The 27,724-nt window shown below is 38.6% G+C and overlaps 1 protein-coding gene across 2 annotated transcripts; it reads left to right on the top strand.

Annotated features, from left to right (window-relative positions):
• Positions 1–1,746: 1,746 nt before the first annotated feature.
• Positions 1,747–27,129, top strand: SOX30 (SRY-box transcription factor 30). Of its 2 annotated transcripts, XM_012781562.3 has the most exons (5): positions 1,747–2,849; positions 4,509–4,748; positions 6,013–6,192; positions 11,591–12,083; positions 26,084–27,129. In XM_012781562.3, the coding sequence occupies exons 1-5, from the start codon at positions 1,835–1,837 to the stop codon at positions 26,463–26,465; spliced, it is 2,310 nt and encodes a 769-aa protein (XP_012637016.2). In that variant the 5' UTR covers positions 1,747–1,834; the 3' UTR covers positions 26,466–27,129. The 2 variants fall into 2 exon arrangements, with proteins under 2 accessions (XP_012637016.2, XP_012637018.2); XM_012781564.3 differs by lacking the exon at positions 11,591–12,083 and having other exon boundaries at positions 26,084–26,284.
• Positions 27,130–27,724: the final 595 nt, after the last annotated feature.

Genomic DNA, 27,724 nt, shown 5'->3' with positions numbered 1-27,724 from the left:
GCAATTTCAGGACCTCATCAGTTTCAAATGGTCTCATATTGTTGGAATGGTAATGTCAAACCTTGCTGCTAATTCATGCGTAGGTTGAGATGGATTTGCTTCCACTACAGCTTTCAGCTCATCATTCTCCACCTTGGTCTCAGGTCACCCACATGGCTCCTTTTCAAGATTAAAATCACCAGAATGGAACTTCTCAAACCTTCGATGTACTGCGCGTTCATTAGCCATATCCTTCCCAAACACTTCATTGGCATTTCAAGCTATCTGTGTTGCATTGATTCCACAATGAAACTCATATTTAAAAAAATACTAATTTTTGACTTATCCATGGTTTCACAAAAATTGCTCTAATAAAAATCTGAAAGATAATCACAAGCCAAAGCATGTGTTTGAAAGAATGAGGATGTACTTTCACAATTAAAAAAAAAAAAGTGTAAAAGTGAAATGTCAGAGATGTCAACTGTTAAACTTAGTACTTAAGGAAATTGGAAATTCCATACTTAATAACCTAATATATGCCAGACTCCACGGCTGGCACTGGGGATTCAATGGTGAGCAGAACAAACAGTTCTGCTTTCAAAGACTTTGTAGTTAAGTAGGAAAGGGACTAGAAGAATCACTTAAGTAAATATATAATTATGAATTGTGGTAAGTGCTTTAAATGAAGTGATGAATAGATAAAGGAGATTTGACCTGATTTTCAAAGTCAAAGGAAGCTTTTCTGAAGAAGTGCCAGTCAATGTGCACTTTGAAAACTGAGCAGGAGGACGTAAGAAAACACAAAGGAAGGAATAGCGTTCTGGGCATGTTCAAAGGCCCTAGGCAGAAACAGAATAATGAGGCAAATGTGGCTGCAGCCCAAAGAGCCAGGGTTAGAGTGGTGAGGAATAGTAGTAGGTAGAGCCCAAGGTATTCACGGATTGATAGGTTTGGGCAAGAATTTTATACCTTTGTCATGTGGTCAGCGGGGAACCACGGAGATCTAGGAAAACAGGGTGTGACAGTACTAGATTTGTATTTTTGAAAGATCACTGGCAGCTGGAGTGTAGTAGGATGAAAAGGGTGAAAAGCAGACAGACAATTTACAAGGCTATCCAGGTGAAAGTTGATGGAAGCTTAGAAAAGGGTAATGGCAGTGGACGACCAAAGAAATGGATAGATTTGGGATGTATTACCTGGTGATTAATGGAAAGTTTAACTAGCACAGTGAAAGCAAAAAGTCAGAGCCCCTTCCAAGCAAGAACAACTAATGGGGTTACTGAGAAGTTGCAAATTTTGCCCCATTCCCCCTTAGCAAAGACCCAAAGCCCCTGGTGATGCTCAGGGCCAGTCGTGTATTGCGGCTGCGCAAAGCGCGTGCACAAGGCCCCGTTCCCCAGCTGGAGTAAGAGGCTCACAACTTTATCCCCAGAGGTCACTGGCATGGAACCAGACCGTTTCCCGGGCAACGCCATTGTCGGGGGGCTCCGGGCGGGGGAGGGGTAACTAAGGACAACGGCCGGAAGAGAACTCCGGAAGAGAGGGAGAGTCAGAGGGGAAAAATGGCCAACACGCGCCGCAGGCCCTACCTCCGCGGGTGGTTCGAAGGCTCCGCACGAGGCGAGAGCGGAGGTGGGGAGGGGCCAGAGAACGCGCTTGTGATTGGCAGGCAGGGCCAGGAACGCTTGTGATTGGGCGAGGCCGAGGCGGAGGGCTGCGTTTTGAACCGCGTAGGGTTCTGGGTAGCAAAGGCCTTAGAAGGGTCTTAACCGAAAGGGGGAGGGGGAAGGCCGCCAACAAACGGCTGAGCTCACAATCCCGGCTGGGACACAGGCCGGGGCGTCCCCCTCCCCCCATGGAGAGAGCCAGGCCAGAGCCGCGACCTCAGCCGCGCCAACTGCCACGGGTGACCCCGCCGCGTCCGCTCCGTCCCGCTCCGCCCCCGCTGCCGGTCGAAGGCACCTCCTTTCGGGCAGCGACCGTCGAGCCACCTCCGTCGCCGCCCGCTCCGTGCGCGGCCGCCATTGCGACCGTGGCCTCGTCGTGCGGCGACGCCCCGGCGTCGGGCGTACAGCCCGTGGCGCGGCGGCTGCTGCAGGTGAAGCCGGAGCAGGTGTTGCTGCTGCCTCCAGGGCCACCACTGCCTCAGGCCCGGGACGACAGCGCTGCTTCCTCGCCCGCGCAGGCGCGGCTAGTGTCGCTGAGGCCCGAGCTGCTGCTGCTGCCGCCGCCGCCGCCCGCGTCCGAGGGCGCCTCCTGCAGGCCCGAGTTGTACACGGTGCAGCCCCGGGAGCTGCACGTTAAGGTCGAGAAGCAGGAGCCAGGTCCCGGCTCCGACCCGGCGGGAGTGGGGCCCCGGAGGGCCGTCGAGGCGGGCTCCAGAGCCTCCAGGGCGGCCAAAGTGGAAGGCCCAGGGCCGGCCCTCGACAGCCGCCGCGGGGACGCGAAGAAGGGCAAGCTGGAGGCAGAGGAGGCCATGAGGGACGCGGGGAAAGGCAGCGAAGGCAAAAGCCTGGCGGCTGTCCGCGAAGAAATCATCAAAACGGAGGAGCCCGAGAGGCTCCGCGAGGACTGCAGGCTAGGCACGGAGCCCGCGTCCAATGGCCTGATTCATGGCAGCAAGGAGGTCATCTTGGCCCAGCCGTCCAGCGCCTTTGGGCCACACCAGCAAGACCTCAGGATCCCTTTGACTCTCCACACCGTTCCCCCGGGGGCCCGGATCCAATTTCAGGGACCTCCACCTTCAGAGCTGATAAGATTGACCAAGGTCCCCCTGACACCAGTGCCTATTAAAATGCAATCCTTACTGGAGCCTTCTGTAAAAATTGAAACCAAAGATGTCCCACTGACCGTGCTTCCCTCAGACGCAGGTATTAGACAGCAGGGAAATCTGGTTTTCAAAACTTCGTCTATGTTGCCCCATAGCTGACATGTCAGCAGTTCAGAAGCCTAAACTAGAAAAATAAAATCATGGAACTGATTCTTTTCAGGGCAAAGTCTGCACAGGTATCACTTCTGATTGACTTGTACATATACCAGTAAAATACACTAACGTATTCAAGATTACCAAACATTTTTTAAAAATCTATATTTTAAGACCCAGGAAATGATGAGATTTAGATATGACTAATTTCTATACACAAAAATAGAAATATTCTTGCTAGACAACACAAAGCCTTAAGTTTATATGCTACAAATAATCAAGATTAAAAATACTGTATTATAGTAGCTCAATGCTTTTACATGTATCAAGAAATGGAAGAAGCAATGGTGTTTAATGAAAAAAGTTATAATTAAATGGGAAAGTTTATACCAATTATAGAGGTCATCTTTAAAAATGAGCAGTAAACGTTTTTCTAGGAGAAAATAATACATGATTAAATGTAACACTTTAATATTTATTCTAAAAACTAGAAATATTGAAAATGAAAATATTGTAGAATAAGCTAGAAAAATTTTTTAAAACAAATAACTATAGTTATAGCAGTAACAACTACAAATAGATATTTTATTTCTATCCAATATTTCTAAACATAAAGTTAGAAAATTCTTATTTTAAGATTTAGTTCAGAGAGAATACTGCCAATGAATGTCTTGGAAAGTCGTATTAATCTTTGTTTCCTATTTTCATTAACTTTATTATTTTCTTTACTGACTCATCCTCTCCACTCTACCCCCTTGCTTTTATCCTTGGTAGTTTTAGACTTTGTTTTCATTTTCTAAAAGAAGGAAATAGCTTTCTTTATACTACATATTTCATCCTTAGCATTTTTTAAAAATTTGTAAAAATCTTTTAGGATTACTCCTAAAAGAAACAATATAAGAATTTTATAGACAGCTATTTTTGATGAATCACATAAGAAATGTGAATTTACCCAATTTTCTTTATTGTAATTTCACCTGGCTCTGTGACTTTCAAAAAGCCACTTTTATTATTTTTCTCTTATTTTTCTCCCAGGACATGGAACTAGTGTTGATGACTTACCTTGGTAGGAGCTTCACCTTCACAGTGGCATACAACCAATATAGTATTATTAATATAATATTATAAATATTTTTGCTTGAAAGGACACATCATCACCATGTAATTGAGTTCCTTGAAACATTTAGGGAACACTTACCTAATACTAGGATTACAGTCATGAATAAATCATAGTTCCTGCCCCCCAATGATAGAATATTTTTAGTAGGAAATAAACTATTACTAAATGTTAATTATTGTTAGAGATATTAATAAAGCTCAAAGAAGTAATAAGCCAGCAATTTACTGTGTCTTCAACATTATAAATTCCATAATATCTTCAATAATATTATTCTGTTTGAGGAAAAGGAGTCATTCTAAACTACAGTTTAGAATGCTGACTTCAAGGGTTATAAGGAATTCTGGAATATTGGCAGTTCTTTGGCTATCATGAAGTGTGTATTTTCTCCAGATATTTAAAAAATAAGTATAGATGGAGATGCACTTCACTTTAAAATTGTGTGTGTGTGTGGCACATTAATTTAGTCTCTTAATTTTTGTCATGTAGGAATACCAGATACTCCCTTCAGTAAGGACAGAAATGGTCATGTGAAGCGACCCATGAATGCATTTATGGTTTGGGCAAGGATCCACCGGCCAGCACTAGCCAAAGCTAACCCAGCAGCCAACAATGCAGAAATCAGTGTCCAGCTCGGGTTAGAGTGGAACAAACTTAGTGAAGAACAAAAGAAACCCTATTATGATGAAGCACAAAAGATTAAAGAAAAGCACAGAGAGGAATTTCCTGGTAATCAAATGAAATGAACAAAGCATTTTTTAAATTTCTTTTAAATTTATTTAGATAAAGATTAGGTTAGGTTGAGATGGAAAGACAAAAATGTGTAATTTTTTTCGAATCTAATATGTGCAATAAAGAAAATAATGACTAATATTATAGTAATGATTGAAATGATATTGGGCATAAGTTTCCTTAAGTAGAACCAAGTAAGGGGATATCTGGTCTCATATTTATTTACCAACTAATAAAAACCAGGGGACATACAGTTTTATTGTGATTTTGATTAAATATATAGAAATAGAAATTTAATGAAGGTAAATCTTCCGAGTTCTAGGCTATAATTTTACATATACTAGAAGTGTTAAAATCATAGCAACAGAAAAAGATATGAATTACACACTTAAAGATAATGAGAATCAAGGATTAACACCATGCTCCATTTTAATATTACACAGTGGTCAAAACATAGTCCTGCCTTCTGATTGATAGATTTATCCTCATTATGATATGGTATAAAGTGAGTCTTGTTGTCCAGCAGTTAAGGACACTGAGATTAAGCTTGGGAAAATGCACAGCACTTGGCCAACATGATTGTGCATGGTGGGGAAAAATTTTTTTTCTGCAATATGAGCAGAGAGGTTCTAGTAGGGAAGATCAGAGGCAGCATCTATCTATAGGGAACCAGTGATTCCTCCAGTTAGTTATACAGTGGATACAATTGCCCTAATTCCACCATTCTGACTTTGGAAGGAAATTGAGTTGTTTGTGGGCTTGGAGATGCCAAGTCTAAGAGAGTGACTCTTCCTGAACTAGGCATAAAAATAGTGACTGGTCATTAGTGATTATTGCATTGTAAGATATAAACAATTGTGTCTTATAGAAAGTGAGGAAACAGGAGGAGATGAATAATGTCATAGTGGGGCATTGTTTTATAGACAGAGGAAAGGCTTTGGGATTCAAGCTCAATGGCTTTGATGTTGATTCTACAACAGATTCAGTTATGTGTCATTGGAGGTAAGACATTTGATCTTCCTTTCAATTATGGGTTACAACACTGGCCACAAGTTAGGAGCAATATGGATTTGTATGTTAAAATACACAGTGGAGTCATTCGCAGAAATAGTATCATAGAGCTGCAAAAGATACTTTAGATCATAACTTATTTTCTAAAAAACCTTGAAGTGCTTTGTATTTTTAGTATGAAAAAAGAACTATTTAAAGGTTAAATAGGGTCTATACATTTATATTAAAAGTAGTTTATCTTCTTCTATAGGTTGGGTTTATCAGCCTCGTCCAGGGAAGCGAAAACGCTTTCCTCTAAGTGTTTCCAATGTATTTTCTGGTACCACACAGAATATCATCTCTACAAATCCTACAACAATTTATCCTTATCGCTCACCTACCTACTCTGTGGTAATTCCCAGCCTACAGAACACCATCACTCATCCAGTTGGTGAGTTGGTTTTATTGTAGATTATTATTATTTTCTTGATAACTGCATGAAAATTTACCTTTTAAGTTGAAATTTTCTTTCTATTAGACTTAAGAATTTGGAACAATAAAATTAAGGGGAAAAAAATCAAGATGTGAGATAGTGAGGACATTAAATAGGAAAAGGAAAAATTTCAGTAGACATCAAAGCACTTGGTTTGCCAGAGTAGCAAATAATCCATGTCTGAAACCTCAGACCTTTTAAGCAAATCAGGATGAGCCCATAGATTAGACAGATAATGCAGGAAATGACTGAGGTAATTCAATAGGAAATAGGAGTGTCTTTTTACTATCAACATAAAAGAATGCCTTGCTAATGGAGTATGAGGCATCCTGTCCTGGAACTTAGTAATGATACTGATCTGTTAAGACCAGTCTCTCACTGCTCTAGAAAAGCAATGGAAGTAATCTGTTTTCTACCAAATGTTTGATTTGTTATATTGTCTCTCCCTAAATTTCTCCTCCATTATCAGTTCTTTATGGCATTCCTGTTCGTCAATTTTGAGAACCAAAAATTGAGAATCTAGTATCTTAAAAACTTGTTACAGAGCTATCCATTATTGGTTTGTTTTACAAGAACCAATGTTAACCATCTTTCAAGAAGAGCTTTATACAGTTGCTACTTGCTATCCCTTGTCTTAACCTATTAGGACAAAACTACTGTTCTTTGCAATTTCTACCTGCTCAGATCCTTCTGGTAATAAAGCCACCCAATGAGCTGAGAGGTATAGATATTTTGGAAATTGACTTCTTAGAATTGTATGTATTTTCAGTGTTTTTTATGTATGATTTTAGCAAACAATAGCAATAAAGCCACATTCAAGATGTTTAGGCTCAAGAGAAAGATGCAGAAAACTGATCCTATAGTCCTGTTCTTTCCCAGCATAGTCAGGCACTCTCGCCTTTCACTGTCTGTTCTAATAATCAGTCATTTGTCCTATACCAGCTCTGCCCAGCACATTTTTATCATATTAAGATATGCAGTCAATCTTTTTGAAATCCGGCAGTGTAATTTGGTATTATCCCATTTCAGTGAATACTTCTGAGTAACATTCCAGTGCTGCTCCATTTGCATGCCTGCCTACCAGCTGCTTCTACTACTTAATATTTATTGAGTACATAATATGAGCCAACCTCTACTAGGAACAAAATATAAAAATGTTATTGTCTCTGCCATCTAAGAATTCAGAAGGTCGTTGTAGAAATGATAGATACAAATACGACTGCTTTCACTATTTCTTTCATAGAATCTGTAGTACCTTTCTTGTCTGGTATTATTTTTATGCCCAGTACATTATGTTTACTCTGTCTCTCATATTTAATACCATATCCCAATCTTTTCTTCTGTTTCTAGTTTCTGAAAGTACTTATAGGATGATAGTCCAGAATTCTCTTTAGATATCTTTGACCATGTATCTTTGATGCCAGTTATATGCCACTATCACCATTTTATATTAGTATTCAAATTCATGTAAAGGCTTTTGGAACTTTTGTAAGAGCCATATTTATTTTAGCCTGACCTTTAAATGTCACTTTGTACGTATATGAATTTTCTGGTTCAATTATTTTGTTGTTCTACATGTTATCTCTCAAGCTTGAAGTTGGTTTTCCTTATTATATCTTAATTCAGTTGACATCTTTCACTTTTATGTAAATTTTCTATAAATTTGTAGTTCAAAAAGTATTTACTACTATTTTAATTTTTTGGTAGTAGACATGCCATTTTAGTTTATCCACCTTTTCTTGCTTCAAACAAAACAAAACAAAAACTTCCATGACTCTGATACTGTTATAATCCAAACAAGCTAGTCGTCCTGTTCCAGCCTTTGGTCCATTTCAGCCGAGTGTTATGTCCATAAGACACTTAAATCTGGCTTAAAATTTCCTTGAAAAGTGATGTAGCTCTTTATTGTAAGTTTTCTTGAGGAGGCAGGGACAGAATAATCACATGGCTCAACACACCATAAATCTTCTTGGGGCTCCTCATTATTGTTGTCTCTGCTCAGAGCCCTACTTTTCTTAGCAATTGCCTAACTATTCTTCCCAATTCTCCATTCCCCATCTGTCTCTCTGTTTCTTGCTCTTTTCTCTTTCCTTTCTCTCTCCCCAGCCAAATGCTGGTCATCCTGTCTTTATTACTTCTATAAAGTTTTTTCTTGTAGAAAAATTTGATCTGTCCTCAGTTTCTGCCATTCCCTGCTCCTTCACTGGTCATCCCAGCCACACAGTAAAAGCCTGGTTGCACCCTTCTTCCGTGCAGCATATGTAATGGTTTCTTCCCCTTTGGGAGTGGATGGCGAGAGTTATGCAGGAATTGTTTAAAACTATTTATAATTTTTTATTTTGTCCTTGTCATACTATATTATGGATCTAAAATTCTGCTCTTTCCCTCATGTAATGGTTAGATAATGCTAACTGCTTTAACAGTTCTAAAATATAATGGTTTAAACACAATTAAAGCTTATTTTTTACTCATGTAAAGTCCAAAATGGGTGTTTCTGGTTGGTAAATGGCTCTCTCCCAAAAAGTGATTTATGGATCCAGGCTGCTTCTACCCTATAGCTTTGCTGTCTTTTATATGTGGCATCCAAGGCCACTGTACTGGTTTCATGGACCTGCAAAAGGGGAAAGAGCGTGGAGGATCTCATGTGTCAGTCTCAGTCTCAAAAGTGATGCATATTGCTTCTACTTACATTTTATTGGGTAGCCCTTAGCCACACAGCCACTCCTAACTGCAAGGAAGGCTGGAAATGTAATCTAGCTGTGTGCTAGAAGTAGAGAAAGCAGGTGACTGACTAGTTTCTACCATCCCTTATCTATAGTTTGATACATTAGAGCTTTGCTTTTCTCACAAGTCTTCCTTATTCACTGACAGTTTATCAGAAGTAACTGGATTTGCAGACTTTAACCTCCTGCTTAGCAACCTGAGTTCTGACATTTAGGGCATCTTCATTATATTTCCATATAACTCTCTATGTCTCTATTTTTTTGCAAGATGCAAAAGAAGAATTATAGAAGTGCCAGGCACATATTAGTTGCTTAATGAGTATTTGTTGAATTATATGAATGCATGCTTACCACCCTGTGCCTAATTGCCATCTCTTCTTTTATAGGAATATCTTTGGTAGAAAAGAGCATTTAGTAAAAGATTTGTCCCTTCCTTCTTAAGTAACTGAAGCTTTATCAGTGGTTCTGTATGGCTCTTATCATTTATTTTTCCTTTGCCTAGAAAGATTATACTTCTTTACTGAGGACTGAAGAGCTCCTCATACTGGGTATAGGAAAAAGAAATCTGTATCAGAGGTAGATTTTTGCAGCAAATGCCTTGAGTACAGTGACAATCCCAGTAATAAAATTTTGACATATTTTACAAGTCAGCCTGGCTTCATAGTTGTTTAGAGGAGGTTTAGAGCTCCTTACAGCAGATCAGTGGTAGAAGTACTATCTGCTCTAGTCTCGTTTGTTCATTCTTTCATCCATTCATACATTTCTTAACTATTTTTATTAACCACATTCTGTGCTAGATACTGGGATATAAACAGGAATTCAGAGTTCCTGCTCTCAAGCTCCCAATTTGGTGATTGTGGTGGGGGTGGCATACGTGCAAATAATTACAGAGATTTACACAATTTCATGGTAAGTGATAGATTTACAAGGTTTTCAGGGAACATGGAGAAGGGAAATTACCTTAAGCTTGATGAATCAGGAAAGGCCAGATGAGGGCCTGTGCCTTACACGTGGGAGGGATAGTCCATGTAGCCTCATCAACTGAGAAGGGGCAGCTTCATTTACACCCCCTTCCTCTACTTCACTGGGTCAGAGGCCATCTTGAAACAGGGATATGGCCCTTAATTCCCTACTTCCAGCTTTAGGATGGACACTATCTGCCTTATCTGAAGAGACAGAAGGAGAGGGAGGTCTTACACAGATAAGGCTGAAAGAAGAACCATGTTTCTTTCAGCCTCTGACAGAGACATTTCTAACTGCAGAGTCTGTTCTTGGACTGCATCTTTCTTTTTTTCTTTTTCTTTTTTTTTTTTGAAACAGGGTCTTGCTCTGTTACCTAGGCTAGAGTGCAGTGGCACCATCATAGCTCACTGTAGCCTTGAACTCCTGGGCTCAAGTGATCCTCCCACCCCAGCCTCCCCATTACCTGGGACTACAGGTGCGCACCAGCATCCCTGGCTAATGTTTTTTATTTTTTGTAGAGATGGGGTCTCATTGTGTTGCCCAGACTGATCTCAAACTCTTGGCCTCAAGTGATCCTCCCTCCTCAGCCTCCCAAAGTGCTGGGACTACAGGCATAAGCCACAGCACCCAGCCTGCATCTTCTTTATTAATAGACAGCTAACTATCAGAATAAACTGGATCATGACTCTATTACTACAGCATCTATCTGTATTTCTTCAGGACAGTTTTATTAAATTTAGGCTAGGTATGTCATTTGCATAACTCAGTAACTCAATCAACAGCCCTGTCTTCTTCAGGAATAGAAAGATAAAACCCAAATTGTTTCACCTACCTTTAAAAATTCTGTCCTATCTGCCAGGCAATAGTACTCCCTTCATATCCATCACAAATGATTGGCCTGTGACAAGTCCTAGTTTCACTTGGGAATTTCCTTCTGTAGTTACATTGAATATAATAGAGTGAAACAATTTTGTTAATTTTTTCCTTAAGTTTTTTCTAACTAAAAAATTAAATGTCATTTATAATTTAGTTAATATAGAGAAGTTTACAAAATAAAAGAAAAATGACCTATCTTACTACTCTGGCACCCCTATTAATAGTAAACATAAAATTAATATATTTAGATATATAGAAAATTCAAATAGTAGGTATTAAATGAAAGTCTAACTTTTCCTACTACCCTATCCCCTCCCCTAGATGACAGCTCCTTAAAGGTAATACTGTCAGTAGTTTCATATTATAATTTTAGAAACATGTATATATGCATACCAGCATTTGTATGTATTCATTCTTTCAAATTATCAATCAATAATTTTGTTCATTTATTTATATATCCAAAATATATTTGTTGAAAGCCTATTCTGAGTCTGGCAGAATGTTGTATGCCTTAGGAATACAACAGTGAACAACACAGAAAAGATCTCTCTTCTCATGGCACTTAGAGTCTAGTCAAGAAAGAGAGACAAAAAATGTAAATAAATAAGGAAAGAAGATGACTTTAGTTTGTTCAAAATGTTGTAAAGGAAATAGAGTGATTTGATATGATGATGCTATTAAGTTATATGGTTAATGAAGGCCTCTGCTTGTACAGTTTATTAAATTTCACTGAAAGAAGAAAAACATGGAGTGACTCAATTAATTCTTCACTTATGTTATTTTTATTTCTAAAGGTGACGCCCCACCTGCCATCCAGCTGCCCACACCTGCAGTCCAGCGCCCAAGCCCCATCACACTTTTCCAGCCCAGCGTCTCCAGTAGTGGCCAGGTGGCTGTCCAGGCTCCTAGTCTGCCCCTCCGCCCAGCACTCCCCCCCCAGCATTTTGCTGGGCCTTCCCAAACGGACACTCATCGGCTGCATTCTGGAGCCAGTCACTCTGTGAAGAGACCGACCCCTGTCTCTCTGGAGAGCACCAACAGGATTCCAACTAGTGCAAGTACTGCCCATGCCAGATTTGCAACCTCGACCATCCAGCCTCCCAAGGAGTATTCCAGCGTTTCCACTTGTCCCAGAAGTGCTCCAATCCCCCAGGCTCCTCCCATTCCACACTCGCATGTCTACCAGCCTCCTCCCCTTGGCCATCCGGCTACTCTGTTTGGGACACCACCGAGATTCTCTTTTCATCACCCTTACTTCCTACCCGGACCTCACTACTTCCCATCAAGGTAAGTGAAAATTTTTTTCGTTTCTCCTAAAAATACAGCTAATGAATTTTTACCTCTGAAGGTATCAGTTTTTTACTGAAAAGGAGTATTCCTCAATTCTGCTTAGATTCTAATTTAGAGGCTCAGTAGGAACCAAGCAGTTAAGATAATAGATGTAGGGGACCAGCCTCCTAGCACTTCGGGATGCCGAGGTGGGAGGATCATTTGAGCTCAGGAGTTCAAAACTAGCCTGAGCAAGAACATGACCCTGTCTCTACTAAAAATAGAAGGAAATTAGCTAGACAACTAAAAAATATATAGAAAAAATTAGCTGGGTATAGTGGTGCATGCCTGTAGTCCTAGCTACTCGGGAGGCTGAGGCAGAAGGATCACTTGAGCCCATGAGTTTGAGGTTGCTAAGTTAGGCTGACGCCATGGCACTCTAGCCAGAGCAACAGAGTGAGACTGTCTCAAAAAAAAAAAAAAAAAAAAGAAGGGGACAAAATGAGGACTATGGGAGCTGGAAAGAGTGCATGCCCTATCTAACTCAGCTCTAGGCGACTCTTGCCACATGAGAATATAGGCTCTGATGTTGTCAGATTTTATTTTTCATGCAGAACAACTATAAGGGACTTAAGATCACTTAGTTGCATCCCCTTATTGTGTAGAGCTGTGCTTCTCAAACTTTAATGTGTATGTAAATCATGTGGTATCTTGTTAAAAATGCAGATTCTGATTTATTAGGTCTGGGGTATAGTAGTATTCTATTCTGGGGTATAGTACACCTGATATTTTGCATTTCTAACAAGCTCCCAACTGGTTGCCAATTCTGCTGATTTATGGACCACACTTTGAATAACAATCATATAGAGGAGGGTTCTTGGTCTAAGAGAGGTTAAATGACTAGTTCAAAGTTATACACTTTCTTAGCCCCCTTTTTACCAAACCAGAAAATTTCCCATGTAAATTACCAATAAAGGGATTGAGTTTCATAGGGAAATATCTTTGGAAAACAAATTTGTAATTTTTCATTTTGGAGTGATAGAATTTAACTCCTTTGTCAGTATTCTGATAGAGTGGTATTAACCTTTACTTTTCAATTACTAGTAAATGTTTAGACAAAGATAGTTCCTGTTGAGATTGAAATGTTAAGTGTCTAACACCAATTTCTATTGTTACTTAGAAAGTAAATATATTACCCACTAGGGCATACCTACTCATCAAAGGAAATAACTTTTGAGTTAATATATTGTGTTGCTTCAATTCATAATGGGATTGCTTCCTTTCAAGTCCTAGGATCAAGTGGAACTGGGGGATTAGATCAGGAGAAGGGGAGATTTTGCTACCTAGGGTTTGTTTTGTTTTGTTTTTTCCTGTAGATTCTACGCTTTTTATCTTTTCCAGCTTTCAGAAGTATTTTTAGTTCGAGGGATCAAACTTCAAGAGACTCCTAAAGCCAGGGGTTGATAATCTCTTCTCACTGCTATCTGTCAGGATCTAGGATTTTATAGGAGTTTTGGAAAATTTTACAAAATGTTTCCTAGCTATAAGAATAGTATTAAGAATATAGATGGTATTTAATAAATGAGTAGATTTGGGAACACTTGGCCTTACTTAGAACCTTGAGGTCCATAACTAAAATGATAGAAATTTAATATGTCACATCATTAATTTTGTAATACAGGAAAGTCTTGGGCAGCATTTGCTGACAGGAAAGGAGAAAAAGAGTCAGAATGGGCTGTGTACCACAGTCTTACTCTAGCTGTTACTGGTTTTTTGTTTGTTGGTTTGTTATATTTTCTTCTTTTTAGTATTTTGAGAGCTTGGCATTTTTACATAGAATTCTCACAACAATTTTATGCCTTCGGTATAATACTTCCCTACTTTTTCAGATAAATAAATTGATCATATGTTAAAGAACTTTGAACCAATAGTCAAAGCTTTGTCTGTTTGATTTTGAATTCCATATTTGTGGTTTTTTTTTTTACTATATCAGTAAGACTTCTTAATATAATGGCTCCTCTTGACTGGCAGCTGTTAGTTGCTAGCAGAGATTCATATGGAAAATATGTACTTTTGAATGGAAAACTCGTGTCAAGTGGACTGTTGGGCAGGCAATGCTTCCTTACCTATGAAATAGGAAGTCTGTCTTTTGAACTCATGACAAGGCTTCTAGGATTTGGCTGTTAATGTACAAATCATCTTACAACTTAAGGAACATTTTCAAAGAAAGCTCTTGAAAGTACGTTCTTAGAAGACAGAAACTATACCTTTTTCTTTAATATTGCTATTGCTAATTAATAATAATACTATTGAAAGAACCAAATGCAATGAATAAGTAATATTATACTGATTTTTAATTCTTTTAATAATGTCAAAGCAGGATGTCAACCATAAACAGTAAGCTATTTTATTTTCCAAAATAGAAGAGCAGTCTTATAAATTATATTTTTCATTTGTTTTTCTGATTTCTACCTGTATGTATTGATAATTTCTCCAAGGAAATGGATAATATAATTATTTATGCTTATCTAGATAGTGTATTTCAGTAAAATTTAGCCTGGCTGACAAAATTGATTCTGAATTTTTCTATTCTCCCAGCTGATAATGGAATCTTATATAAAGAGTATTTCTTTCCTAATCTACTCCACATATATGTTGAATTATCCAACTATTTCAATACCATAATTGTAATGGATATTTGAGATATATATAAATATTTTGTGTGTGGATGTATATATTTATTTTTAAAAATTGTGTTCGCCAAACAGTCCATTTTGCCCTGTATATCTACATATATCTACAATAAAAACCAAGTAGTTTAGGTGATTTAATCAAGGAGTGATTTTATAAAAAGATGGAAACTCAGAAGTGCTGCTGATCCCTATCTCTGAAGGCTAACATCTTATTCCTGCCTTCAAATCTTAACCATCTTCAGAATGTGTCTTTTGAAACACTCTCTTTCTATGTACTATATTAATTCCCTAGACTAATTCTTCTTTTCTCCCCACTCCTTCTTTTTCCTTCATCTTGAAATATATTTTGACTTTCACATTCAAGGGAGTTACATGGGATCTTCACTTTCTTGATCACTGAATAAAGAAAAAAGTTTAAAAATATATTGCAATTAGGAATATAAAAAGGATATAAGAAACAAATGAAGATTTATTAGTTTGAAATATATAGAAAATATACTTAGATATGGTAGTGAAGGTAAGCTCAAAAAATTCTTGAATTTGTAGGAATAAATAGCGTTTTACTTGTGAAATTTTAGGCAAATGGATCAAAGGGTTAAAAGCAATTCTTCTTAACCTTTGTTTGGGTCACAGACCCATTTAAGAATTTGAATGAAGTTATGAACTCTTCTCATGATAATGCATATCTACATATATATATACAGACTTTTGTCTAAACTTTTATGGGGGAGGGAAACTTACAGTCCTAAAACATGATAGACTTTTAGTCAACATAGAATACCTGCTGCTGCAACTATTAAGAAATGTTGAGTTTAAATATGAACAATTTAATACCTAGATGAATACTCCAGAAAGGAAAATAAATCCCCAGATGTCAAAATGACCAACAAGCTGAAAACTAGTTATGGTGATCTTGGAGTCTAAACTTGGTTCTAAACTTGGGTTTTAAGCCCAGCATGTTGGCCCAGGCCTATAGACCCAGCTACTCTGGAGCCTGAGGCAGAGTTTGAGGCCAGCCTGGGCAAATCAAGACCCTGTCTTTCTAAAAACAAACAAACTAATAAATACCTGAACTGGGGTTTTAATGCCTGTGTAAGGAGAAGAGATAAGAAGTCTTGGCCATGCCAAGGTGGAGAGTGAAACTAAAACCTCTCCATAAAGCTGGGACCCTGAAAGGGCTTTTTAACCATGTTAAAAGGGACAGAAAATTTTTGTCACTGACCCAGGTAAAACACAAAGAGAAACTTGTTACCCAGGGCTCTATGTGATTTCCATTAGAAATCAAAACTCCAAGATGAATTACACACTGGTTCAGAATCTAAAATCACCCTGGCCACTTGATGCAGACATTTCCAAGCTGAGAAATTAACATACAACATTAATTACCTGGGGTACCTGGTCTAGAGGAGCACTTCCACCATCCAGGAGGCCGCTTAGGATTTCCAAAGTCAGGGGAGGGGAATGGTCATTAAAGCTTTAAAAAATAACAGAAAATGAGGAAAGGATTTATTAAGAACAAAAGTCTGTAGATGCTGCAAATGAGGATTAACATCCCAAGAATTTGAGGTAATTGGAAATCAGGAAGAGACTAAAAATCAATATTTCAAATAATTAAAGAGGACTCTGTTCCAGCTAAAAGGCAGTAATGGGGATTGGATTCACCTCTCATCTGAAACAATCAGAAAACCAGACAATATATATGAAAGTATGATTTGCAAGATGCTGGACATCAGGCAATGAAGGACAGAGATCCCTGAGCGTTGGGAAGCCAATGAGTGAGCCCTATCATTTCTCAGCTCACTGGCATGGAAACCACTGTGCAGGGAGGAGAAATACAAGAATATTCTGGTGGAATTTCTGAGTTGAGACAGAGCTGAAAGTCCAGTGAGATCAAATTTGCTAGACTTCTCAGGGTAAGAGTACCAGAGAGAAGAGAGCTGCACACAGATGGAACTCTAGATACTGATGTAGGGTCCCTCTTGAGTATTCAATGAAGTACTGATTAGTGCATGTTTTTGAGAAAACTACCCAAAGCTGGTGAAAGAACCACCTGAAAGGATTAGTGAAAACAGTACCCAGCACTCACACAGTGCTGGGAATAGTCCCACCAACCAGACTGGAAAACGTTTCATGGAGTATTGAGTCCTCAAAAGGGTCTTGCTTCAATTCAGATAGCCCTAGACCAAATGTTGCTATAGTCTCATGTAAGAATTCTTAAAAGCAAGACCTAAATGGATCAAACTGTTTCCAAGTAACTGCGTCCCAGAACAAAACTCTATGAATATAAATAGAATCAAATGATTCAAAAGATAAGTGAGAACTTCCATTTCTGGGATGACAGCTTGAGGAGCTCCACGGACTCACTTTCTAGCAAATAAGTGTAGCTGGTGAAAACTATTTTGTAAAACCAACCATTTAAAGTCTCTGGAAATTGTCTTAAAGGGCATATAGCAAATGAAGAAACATCATGCAAGAAAATTTCCTAAAACTTAACAGCAAGAGTCTTTGACACTTGAGCCATTATACACTTCACCCTCTACCCCCACTACCAGTTCAGCTTCAAGGAAGCCCCATTCTGAGAGGTATGGTCAAAAAAGACAGGGCTCTCTCCCCTTAGCTCCTTATCAAGGGATATAGTATCTCACAGGGAGGGGCAGCATTTTTCATCCCCCTTCAGATTAAGAGATTAAGTTGATGGTGAGTATGACCAAGAGGTTATGGACCCTTTTTATTTTTTTCAGCTGGCCCCTGGTCATAGGATAGAAGTTCATCCCCAAGGATGAGAGGCAGAGAATTGTGAGACCCCAATCACCTTTGCCTCAGGTCACTTGTAGGACATTTTATGCAAAGAGAGGCAAGGTGAGAAGACTTGAGAGAGAGAATTCTTTCCAAAGGAACTTGACTTTATTTGAAACAGTGTGGGGAAGTTCGAGCCTAAGGGTTCTCTCAAAAACCATGGAGACTTTGGTGCTAGCCAATTAAAGGAGGCTGGTGGCTCCTTTTAATTAGGAGCAACATGCTAACCTTAGGTCAGCTAATTCACAGAAACCAGGGAAACAGCTAAGAATAGCCACTCAGGGTCAGAACAAATCTCAAAGACCTCAAAAAAACCCATACTTGCCTGAATTTGTTAATAATTGGATCAGGCTGTGAAGCAGTTTGTGCCCCAGGACATTGTTGAGAGCACTAAAGCAATTACCTGGCAATTAGTGGAGCCTGACAGTTGGTAGATACTAAATGAGTGGGATGGTTTAACTGACAGATCAGATAAAAAGGCAGTCAAAGAGAGCCCTGCAAAAACCAATATCATCCCACAATGACTGTGTTTATGTCCAAGTCTGTGCCCTTTAAGGGGTAACACTCAAGGTTTCTCACTGCAGGGGAAATACACTTCATTAAAATAGTCTAGCCTAGTCACTAAACAAACAAGTAAATAACAAACAAGGCAAGCCCTAGAGAGGGAGAAAGGGATTCATTATCCAGAGTTGCCATAATGTATTATCCAAAATATCCAGTTCTCACCAAAAAATTATGAGACATGCAAAGAAACAGAGAAGTATGATTCATATACAGGAAAACAAAAGGGGGAGGCAACAAAAACTGCTTGTGAAAGGGCCTAGATGTTGGATTTAACAAAGACTTCAAAGCTTTTTAAAATATTGTCAAACAGCTAAAGGAAATCATGCTTAAAGAAGCAAATGAAATTATGATGATGAATTTTTAATCAAATATAGAGTATTAATAAAGTAATAGAAATTATAAAAAGAACCAAATAGAAATTCTGGAGTTGAACTGAACAATTACCAAAATGAAAAAAAAATTCACTAGAGGGGCTCAATAGTAGAATTCAACTGGTAGAAGAAATTATCAACAAGTTTAAAGATAGATTGATAGGTTTTATGCAGTCTGTGGAAGAGAGAGAAAAAAAGAATGAAGAAAATTGAACAGAGCCTCAGAACCATGTCAGAACAGAGCCACCAGTAAGCACACCAGTGTATGCATAATAGAAGTACCAGGAGAGAAGAGAGAGAAGGATCATAAAAAATATTTGAAGAAATAATAGCTGATGGCCGGGCGCGGTGGCTCACGCCTGTAATCCTAGCACTCTGGGAGGCCGAGGCGGGCGGATTGCTCAAGGTCAGGAGTTCAAAACCAACCTGAGCGAGACCCCGTCTCTACCATAAAAATAGAAAGAAATTAATTGGCCAACTAATATATATATATATAAAAATCAGCCGGGAATGGTGGCTTGTGCCTGTAGTCCCAGCTACTCGGGAGGCTGAGGCAGGAGGATCACTTGAGCCCAGGAGTTTGAGGTTGCTGTGAGCTAGGCTGACGCCACGGCACTCACTCTAGCCTAGGCAAGAAAGCGAGACTCTGTCTCAAAAAAAAAAAGAAATAATAGCTGAAAAATTCCCAAACTTGTTGCAAAACATTAATCTACACATCTAAGAAGTTCAATAAACTCCAGTACAAAGAGATCTACACCTAGACTCATCACAGTAAAATGCTCAAAGCCAAAGACAAAATCTGGAAAGCAGCAAGAGGAAAATGAATCATTATATGCAAAGGACTCCCAATAAATTTAACAGCTGACTTCTCATTTGAAAACAATGGAGGACAGAATACTTATTCAAAGTGCTGAAACAACCCAGCCACCAAGAATCATCTTATATCTACTGAAGCTAGCTTTCAAAAATGAAGGCAAGGCCAGGTGCAGTGGCTCACCCCTGTAATCCTAGCACTCTGGGAGGCTGAGGTAGGAGAATTGCTTGAGCTCAGGAGTTCAAGACCAGCCTGAGTAAGAGTGAGACCCTGTCTCTACTAAAAATACAAAAATTAGCCAGGCGTGGTAGTGTGTGTCTGTATTCCCAGCTACTTGGGAGGCTGAAGCAGGAGAATCCCTTGAGCCTAGAAGTTTGAGGTTGCAGTGAGCTATGATGACACCACTGCACTCTAGCCATGGCACAGGGTGAGATTCTGTCTCAAAAAAAAAGAAAAAGAAAAAGAAAAAAAGGCAAAACAAAACAAAGACATTCTCAAATAATCAAAACTGAGAGGATCCATTGCTAGCATTGCATTATAAGAATGATTAAAGGAAGTTCTTTAGGCTAAAAATACGTGATCCTTAATGGTAATTGGAATTCAAACAAAGAAACAAAGAATACCAGTAAAAGTAAATACATAATCATAAAAGACAGTATAAATATATATTTCTTCTCTGGCCTGTAACTGATTTAAAACCTATTCTTATAAAACAATATGCAATAATTATTTGGGGGGCCTATAGCATACAGAAATGTAATATATTTGGAAATAACAGCACAAAGGAGGTAAGAAGAAGAAGCAAAGTTGTTTTAGAGTAAGGAAATGACACCAGATTGTAACTTAAATTCACAGGAGCAAATGAAGAGAACCAGAAATGGTTAGAAGGTTAACATAATATACTGCATAAATATATTCTTGATGATCTTTCTTCTTCTTAATAGACAAAAAATTACAGGTAATAATTATAGGTAATAATTATAACAATATATCATTGATTTGTAGCATACATAGGTATAATTTATATAACAATAATAGCATAAAAAAGGGAAAGAGAGAATAGAGCTATATTGAAGCAACATTTCTATATCTTACTGGAATTATGTTAGTATAGATCTGAAGTAGATTCCGACAGGTTAAGATGTATATGGTAAGCCCTTAGAGCAACCACTGAGAAAATAATTTAAAAAAATAAAAATAAAAAATATCTTTAAAGGAACTAAAGTGTTACTAGGAAATACTCACTTAAAGCAAAAGAAAGCAATAAAAAAGGAATAGAAGACCAAAAGGAAAATATGAGAGTACATAGAAAACAAAAAATAAAAATGGCAGACATCAATCTAACTATATCAATAATAACATTAAATGTGAATGGATTAAACAATTGCAAGGCAGATATTGCCACACTGGATTTAAAAAATCAAGATTCAATTGTATGTTATCTGTAGGAGACACACTTTAGATTTGAACTCTTTCAGAAAATAAAAGAGAATACTTCCCAACTCATTCTATGAAGCCAATATTGCCCTGATACCAAAACCAGAAAAAACAACACAAGAAAAAACTACAGGCCAATGTCTCTTATGGATATGGATGCAAAAATCCTCAAAAAATACTAGCAGAGTAAATCCGTCAGCATATTAAAAGAATTATACACCATGATCAAGTTGGATTTATCTCAGGAATACAAGGTTGGTTTAATATCTGAAAGTCAATTAATGTAATATACCATATTATAATAATAGAATAAAGTACAGAATCACATGATCACTTTAAAAGACACAGAATAAGCATTTGACAAAATTCAGTACTTCTTCATTTTGAACACCAAGTATTTGGACAAACTAGGAATACAAGGAAACATCCTCAGCTTGATAAATGGCATCTACAAAAAAGCCACAGCCACATATTTAATGGTGAAAGACTAAGATTCTCTATGTAAGATCGGGAACAAGACAAGGATGTGTTGTTCTTGCTACTTCTATTCAACATTTTGTTGGATGTTTAATCTAGGGCAGTTAGACATGAGAAAGAAATAAAAGGTATCCAAATGGTAAAGGAAGAAATTAAAAAATCTCTACTTGCAGATGACATAATCTTCCATGTAGAAGATCCTAAGGAATCCACAAAAAAAGCTATTATAAATAGTAAACAAATTCAGCAAGTTTACGAGATACAAGACCAATATACAAAAATGAATTGCATTTCTATTCAGTAGCAATGAATAAACAGAAAATGAAATTGAGAAAGTAATTCCATTCATAATAGCATTAAAAAGATCTTTAAAACCTCAGGAATAAATTTAACAAAAGAAGTGCAAAACTTACACTCTGAAAACTACAAAGTTCTGTTGAGGTAGTATGTCACTGCGAGTGGCAGAATAGGGAGCTCCAAGAATCTTTCCCTCCACTGTAATAACAACTATGCTGGCCAAACCTGTCAGAATCAACTTTTTTGGAACTTTGGAATTTAATAAAAAACTTAGAACATCTGGGGGAGGTGCTTAATGAAGAATAAATCCGCTCAGTGTGGTGAGAGTTCTGCAGTTTTGTTTTCCTGCCTACCATCGCCCATTTCCCAGTTTGGCAATGGCCAAGGGGAGCAGCGGCCCACGTTCCTAGTGTGGCTTGTTGCTGCTAGAGGAGGCAACACACACTTTGTTCTCAAAGCATTGTGATTGTGCATTTTGACCTCGCTTGGCTTTGTGAGGAATTGGCTCAGGGGCTTACCTTTGTTTCACCCACTGCGGCACTCTCTTGGGGCTGGAGTGGTTTCCCAGGGGTGTTTGTAGAAATTGTTTAAAGGCATGCACCACCCTCAGCTGTACTACCCGCAGCTGCCCAGGGGTAAGGGCAAACAGACAGGGCAAGCAGCAGACAGACATAAAAGCTTAGAAGAGACTAAGGAAGGGGATGCTGGGGAATAGGGCTTTTAAATGCTCCCACGTATACTGAGGAATCCAGGAGGCCACACACAGGCCCAGTGCTAGATGTATGCTCCGAAAACACGAGAAGACCGTGTGCTTTCACCTCTGACTGTGTAAGCAGGAAATGAAGGCTAAGGCAGAATTGAAAATAGCTTGGCTAAGCACTGAAAGAGTGCCCCAACTCAGAGCCAATCTGCGAAGACACAGAATATTTTTCTTCTGTCTTTGTTTCTAGGTGTTTAGGGAAATCTCTGTCAAACCACTAGCTGACCACTAAGCTAATGGAACAGAGATTTCAATGATCGCACATGACAAAAAAATACAATCTTTACAGAAATAATTTAGAAAAGTTACTAATCAAATAAGTAACTAACAGGCAGCAACAGCAAACCCTGGATAAGGGGAAGAATTTTATTTCTAGAGACATCACACCATAGTATTCAAAATGTCCAATTTTCAACAAAAAATACAAGTTATGCAAAGAAACAAGAAAGTATGGCATTCACAAGAAAAAAATTAATAGTAACTATTGTAAAGTCTTCTGGTGGCGAAAGAAACAGACAAAGAGAGAGAAAGAGTGGGGCCAAACAACATGGCTTTATTATGCCCTCCTGGATGAAATTCTGGGGTCCCAAGAGAGGGCGGCCTGAGAAGTCGCATCGTTTTAAAGGGGGTGAGACCTTTTATACCGTTTGGGCTGGCCTAGGGACTTTTGGTGGGAAGAGCTTGGTTTTTTTCCACTGTGGTCTTTGTCTGTTCTTGAGAAACAGGAGGGGCTGGTGGTACCTGGCAGTCATTTTTAGTGGGTCTGGTCAGTGAGCCTGTTCTCTTTTTTTCTCTAGGGAGGGGAGGGAGGCCCACCACCAGCCTTACAACTATCCCTGAGGAAGCTGAGACACTGGACTCACTAGACAAAGAGTTTAAATCAACTATTTGAATATACTCAAAGAGCTAAAGGAAACCATGGACAAAGAACTAAAGGGGCTGGGTGCAGTGGCTCACACCTGTAATCCCAGCACTTTGGGAGGCTGAGGTGGGAGGAGCACTTGAGCCCACGAGTTTGAGACCAGCATGGTCAACATAGTGAGACCCCTGTTTCTACAAAAAAAATTTTTTTTAATTAGCTGGGCATGGTTGCACATGCTTATAGTCTTGGCTACTGGGGTGGCTGAGGTGGGAGGATTGCTTGAGCCCAGAAGTTCAAGGCTGCAACGAGCTACGATTGGGACACTGCACTCTAGCCAGGGCAGCAGAGCAAGACGCTGTCTCAAAAAATAAAAATAAAAAAAGAACTAAAGGAAAACAGGAGCAATGTCTCACCAAATAGAAAACACAAATAAGGAGACAAAAGTAAAAAAAAAAAACCACATACAAATCCTTGAGCTGAAAATTTCAATAACTTCTTGTACAATTTACCAATCTCACTCTGAAATGGTGTTTCTAGTTTCCAAAGTACTTCCACGCATCCTCTTGCTCCTCTTGGAAGACCTTTTAGGTTAGCAGAACAAACAATATTGTCCCTATTTTATATAAGAAGGATTCAAGGGTCACCTAAATTAAGATTTACTTCAGTTTACCAGGTTTGTGGCACAGTAGAACTAGTGCCAGGGAGTGTGGCGTAGTAGTTAGGAGAACACGTTCTGGAGTCAGATTGCCTGATTATGTTCTACCGTCTGCTAATTATAATATATCACTTTGAGCAAGCCACTTAACCTCTTTCCTCATCTGTAGAGTGGACATATTTATAGTCTCTATCTCATCAGGTTGTTCTGAGGAATAATCAAGATACCATATACATTCCTTAGCTGATGCCTAGCAAACACAGTAAATGCTTATTACATGTTGGCTTAAATTATTGTACTGATTGTTCTTATTGATGCTTTTCCAACTATACCATGATGCTTTTATAGTTACTCATTTTCATCCGTGTAACTTTCTAGGATTACCTTTGTCTTAATCTTTCTGTTCTCTGAACATTAACAGTAGCTTGTCTTCACCACACAGTTTAGTCATTATGATGCTGGTATTACAGACTTTAGCACATGTCTAGTATATGCCTAGATTTTATGTCTTTTTAAAAAATTATCTACCAATCCTTGCATAGTATCTTGCCCCTGAAAAAGATAGCTACCCCTGAAAATTCAGCTAGGTGAATTATTTCTAGCTGAAGTGAAGGCTTTGTGGAGAGAGTAAAAATGATATTCCCTTTGAAATATCTGTTGAATTCAGTGGATGAAGAGACCTGAAGGTCGAGAAGCTACATTAGCAAAGTCATAGTAGTTAAAAGTACAGCATACTTGTGGCTCACGCCTGTAATCCTAGCTCTTGGGAGGCCGAGGCGGGCGGATTGCTCAAGGTCAGGAGTTCAAAACCAGCCTGAGCAAGAGCGAGACCCCGTCTCTACTATAAATAGAAAGAAATTAATTGGCCAACTGATATATATATAAAAAAAAAATTAGCCGGGCATGGTGGCGCATGCCTGTAGTCCCAGCTACTCGGGAGGCTGAGGCAGGAGGATCGCTTGAGCCCAGGAGTTTGAGGTTGCTGTGAGCTAGGCTGACGCCATGGCACTCACTCTAGCCTGGACAACAAAGTGAGACTCTGTCTCAAAAAAAAAAAAAAAAAAAAGTACAGCATACTCAGGACACATGTATTAAATTAAAAATGCCTTAGCTGGGCATGGTGGTTCATGCCTGTAATTCCAGCACTTTGGGAGGCTGAGGCAAGAGGCTCACTTGAGCCTAGGAGTTTGAGACCAGCCTGGACAACATAGCAAGATCCTGTCTTAAAAAAAAAAAAAAGCATGAAATGAAACACCCAACTTACAAGTTTTGGTGTGGTCATTATGTTTATGTCATCTGTCACTAGATGGAGTCCATGAGACCAGGGAACTTTTGGTTAGACTTTTCTATACCTCTGTGACTTTGAAAGGGAGAATAATACTTAAACAATTCACAAGTAGGTTTGAGTAGCAGATTTTTGAGGTCTAGTCTTTTTAAAGTGTTATTACTATTTTTTTTTTTTTTTTTTTTTTTTTTTTTTTTTTTTTAGAGACAAGTTCTCACTATGTTGCCTGGGCTAGCCTTGAATTCCTGGGCTTAAGTCATCCTCCTGCCTGAGCCTCCTCGGTAGCTGGGACTATAGGTAGAAACCAGTGCACCTTGCAAGTGGCAGAATTTTGGATTTGCCTTTTAAACAAAATCATCAGTTTGTAAAACTACAATAAGTCTTTTCAATTCTTTACGTTCCTGCACTCCAAAAATAATTTTAAAACCACATTTTAATATCAGTCCTAAATCTTTCTGGTACTAAGAGTGTTTTTAATTTTCTTTATTATTGAATGTCAATTAAAAAGTTAAGTCGTTATCATCTGTTCCAGAGCCTCAATATTCAGAAACTCTTGATTTCAATCCAGTGATGCATTTTCTCCCCATGAGCTTCCTTTCAAATACCAATAAAAACAGTTGTTGCATTGTTTACTAAATGTCAATTCTTAGCATAGCACAGCCCATACCTGCATTGCCAAAACCTAACACGATATGAGGCATCATGAGACAAAGGCTGGGATAAGCAATTTTCTTCATCAAGCTTGTCAAAAGGTAAGAAGCCTGAGTCTAATAATAGATAACAGTGCTGGTGAGTATTCCAGTCACAAGCTTCCTTTGCTTTTTATTTTGGGTAGAGACTGGGCAGTGGGAAAAGAGCAGATGAACACATGAAGTGGTTACAGAAAGGATCTTGGGGACTTTCCAGGCCTCAAAGAGAATGCAGTTAACTTGCTCAGTTAGTCTGTGTGCAAGGCAGTATGTGGGCAAGGTATGATCTAATTCCTTTTTTGTGTCTTTCTACCACAGCACATGCCCTTATAGTCGGCCTCCCTTCGGCTATGGAAATTTTCCAAGTTCAATGCCAGAATGCCTTGGTTATTATGAAGACAGGTACCAAAAACACGAAGCTATGTTTTCAGCTTTAAATAGAGACTATCCTTTTAGAGATTACCCAGATGAACGCACACACAGCGAAGATTCTCGGAGTTGTGAGAGCATGGATGGGACCTCTTACTATAACAGTCACGGCCACAGTGGGGAAGAGTACTTAAACCCCATGCCACAGCTGGACATCGGAGCCTTGGAGAACGTCTTCACAGCCCCCACGTCAACCCCCTCTAGCATCCAGCAAGTCAATGTCACTGACAGTGATGAGGAGGAAGAAGAAAAAGTGCTCAGGAATTTATAATTTTAAAACAAATATGCACAGAAAATAAACATTTCTTAAAATATATTCTGGGTCGGTTGGTGTGAGAAAAAAAGCCTAGTATGCTTTGCTGAGAGTTTTCAGCCATGATTTGAAGAGTCAACACCAAAAGCAATTTGTCTTCATACAGTTTTGATCAGAGTCCTGATGTGTTATCGCAGGAATATTTAAGATATGAAATAGTTTATTTGAATGGCTGAGATTTGCATCAACGTGTATTATCATTACTTTATCTTGGAACGTGCAAAATACTGAAGGATCACAATTGTTTGTGAGGGGAAAGGGAATATATATCTGGCACAAGTGTGATTTGTATTTTATCTCAGGATATGTTTATTTGTTTTCCTTAAATGATTCTTTGGTGTTTATGAAATACTTACGAATGTTGTCAGTTTTTATGTAACATTTTGAAAATATTTTGATAACATTTAGCAGTACTGGGACTTGGTTACTAAATTTAATTTACACTAACAACCAATTATAAGTTGCAAATGTGTTTTAATGGCACCTGGGTAATTCCTTCAGCTAAATTTAGTCATTTCTGTTCCTAAACATTTTTATCATCATTTTAGAATATTTTTTTCCATTTGGTATGCATTTGTTCTATTTTTGTTATAATTAAATAAACATAGATAAAATTGTTCTTGTTGGATGTTTTCTGTTTGGGATATAGAAATAAGCAAAATGAGTATTGTTCATGGAAGGTTGTTTTCCATTACACATACAGACATTTATTTTTACCTAATAGCCTCCAGAATTGTGCAGATCCTATTAGCTTTCGTGAGACTTAAAAATGTATCCGCAACGATGCACATGAATTCTAATGCCATTTCCAAACTCTTTACACATGTGTACATGTGGCTTACGCACACCACAAAATGGTAGAGCTCTTCCCGATTTGGTCAAGCAGTTGTCTTGAAAACCATGGAATCAGTTTAAGAGCATGTGGAATTTATTGAATTCACAATGAATGAAAAAACCCTACTTGCGATGTAACTGCTTGGTGAGTGCCCACTTACAGATAGAGAAGATCTTTCTAGAACAGTATCAAGACCACCAGAGTTGGGTGGGATCACGGTAAAAGACAGATCTACATGGCACAAAATGAATTGATAATGAGAAATCACCATAAACCCCAATACACTTTTTCCTCAATGATCTGTATAATTTATGCACATTGAGATCTTTTTATTTAAAACTGTGTGGAAATTGTGTATGGAAATCTGTTCTAAGCTTCCAAC

This window comes from Microcebus murinus, chromosome 21, assembly GCF_040939455.1.
Source record: "Microcebus murinus isolate Inina chromosome 21, M.murinus_Inina_mat1.0, whole genome shotgun sequence".
Lineage (NCBI taxonomy): Eukaryota > Metazoa > Chordata > Mammalia > Primates > Cheirogaleidae > Microcebus > Microcebus murinus.
The sequence above is the reverse complement of the archived record's forward strand: the minus strand, read 5'-3'. Positions and strand labels throughout refer to the sequence as shown.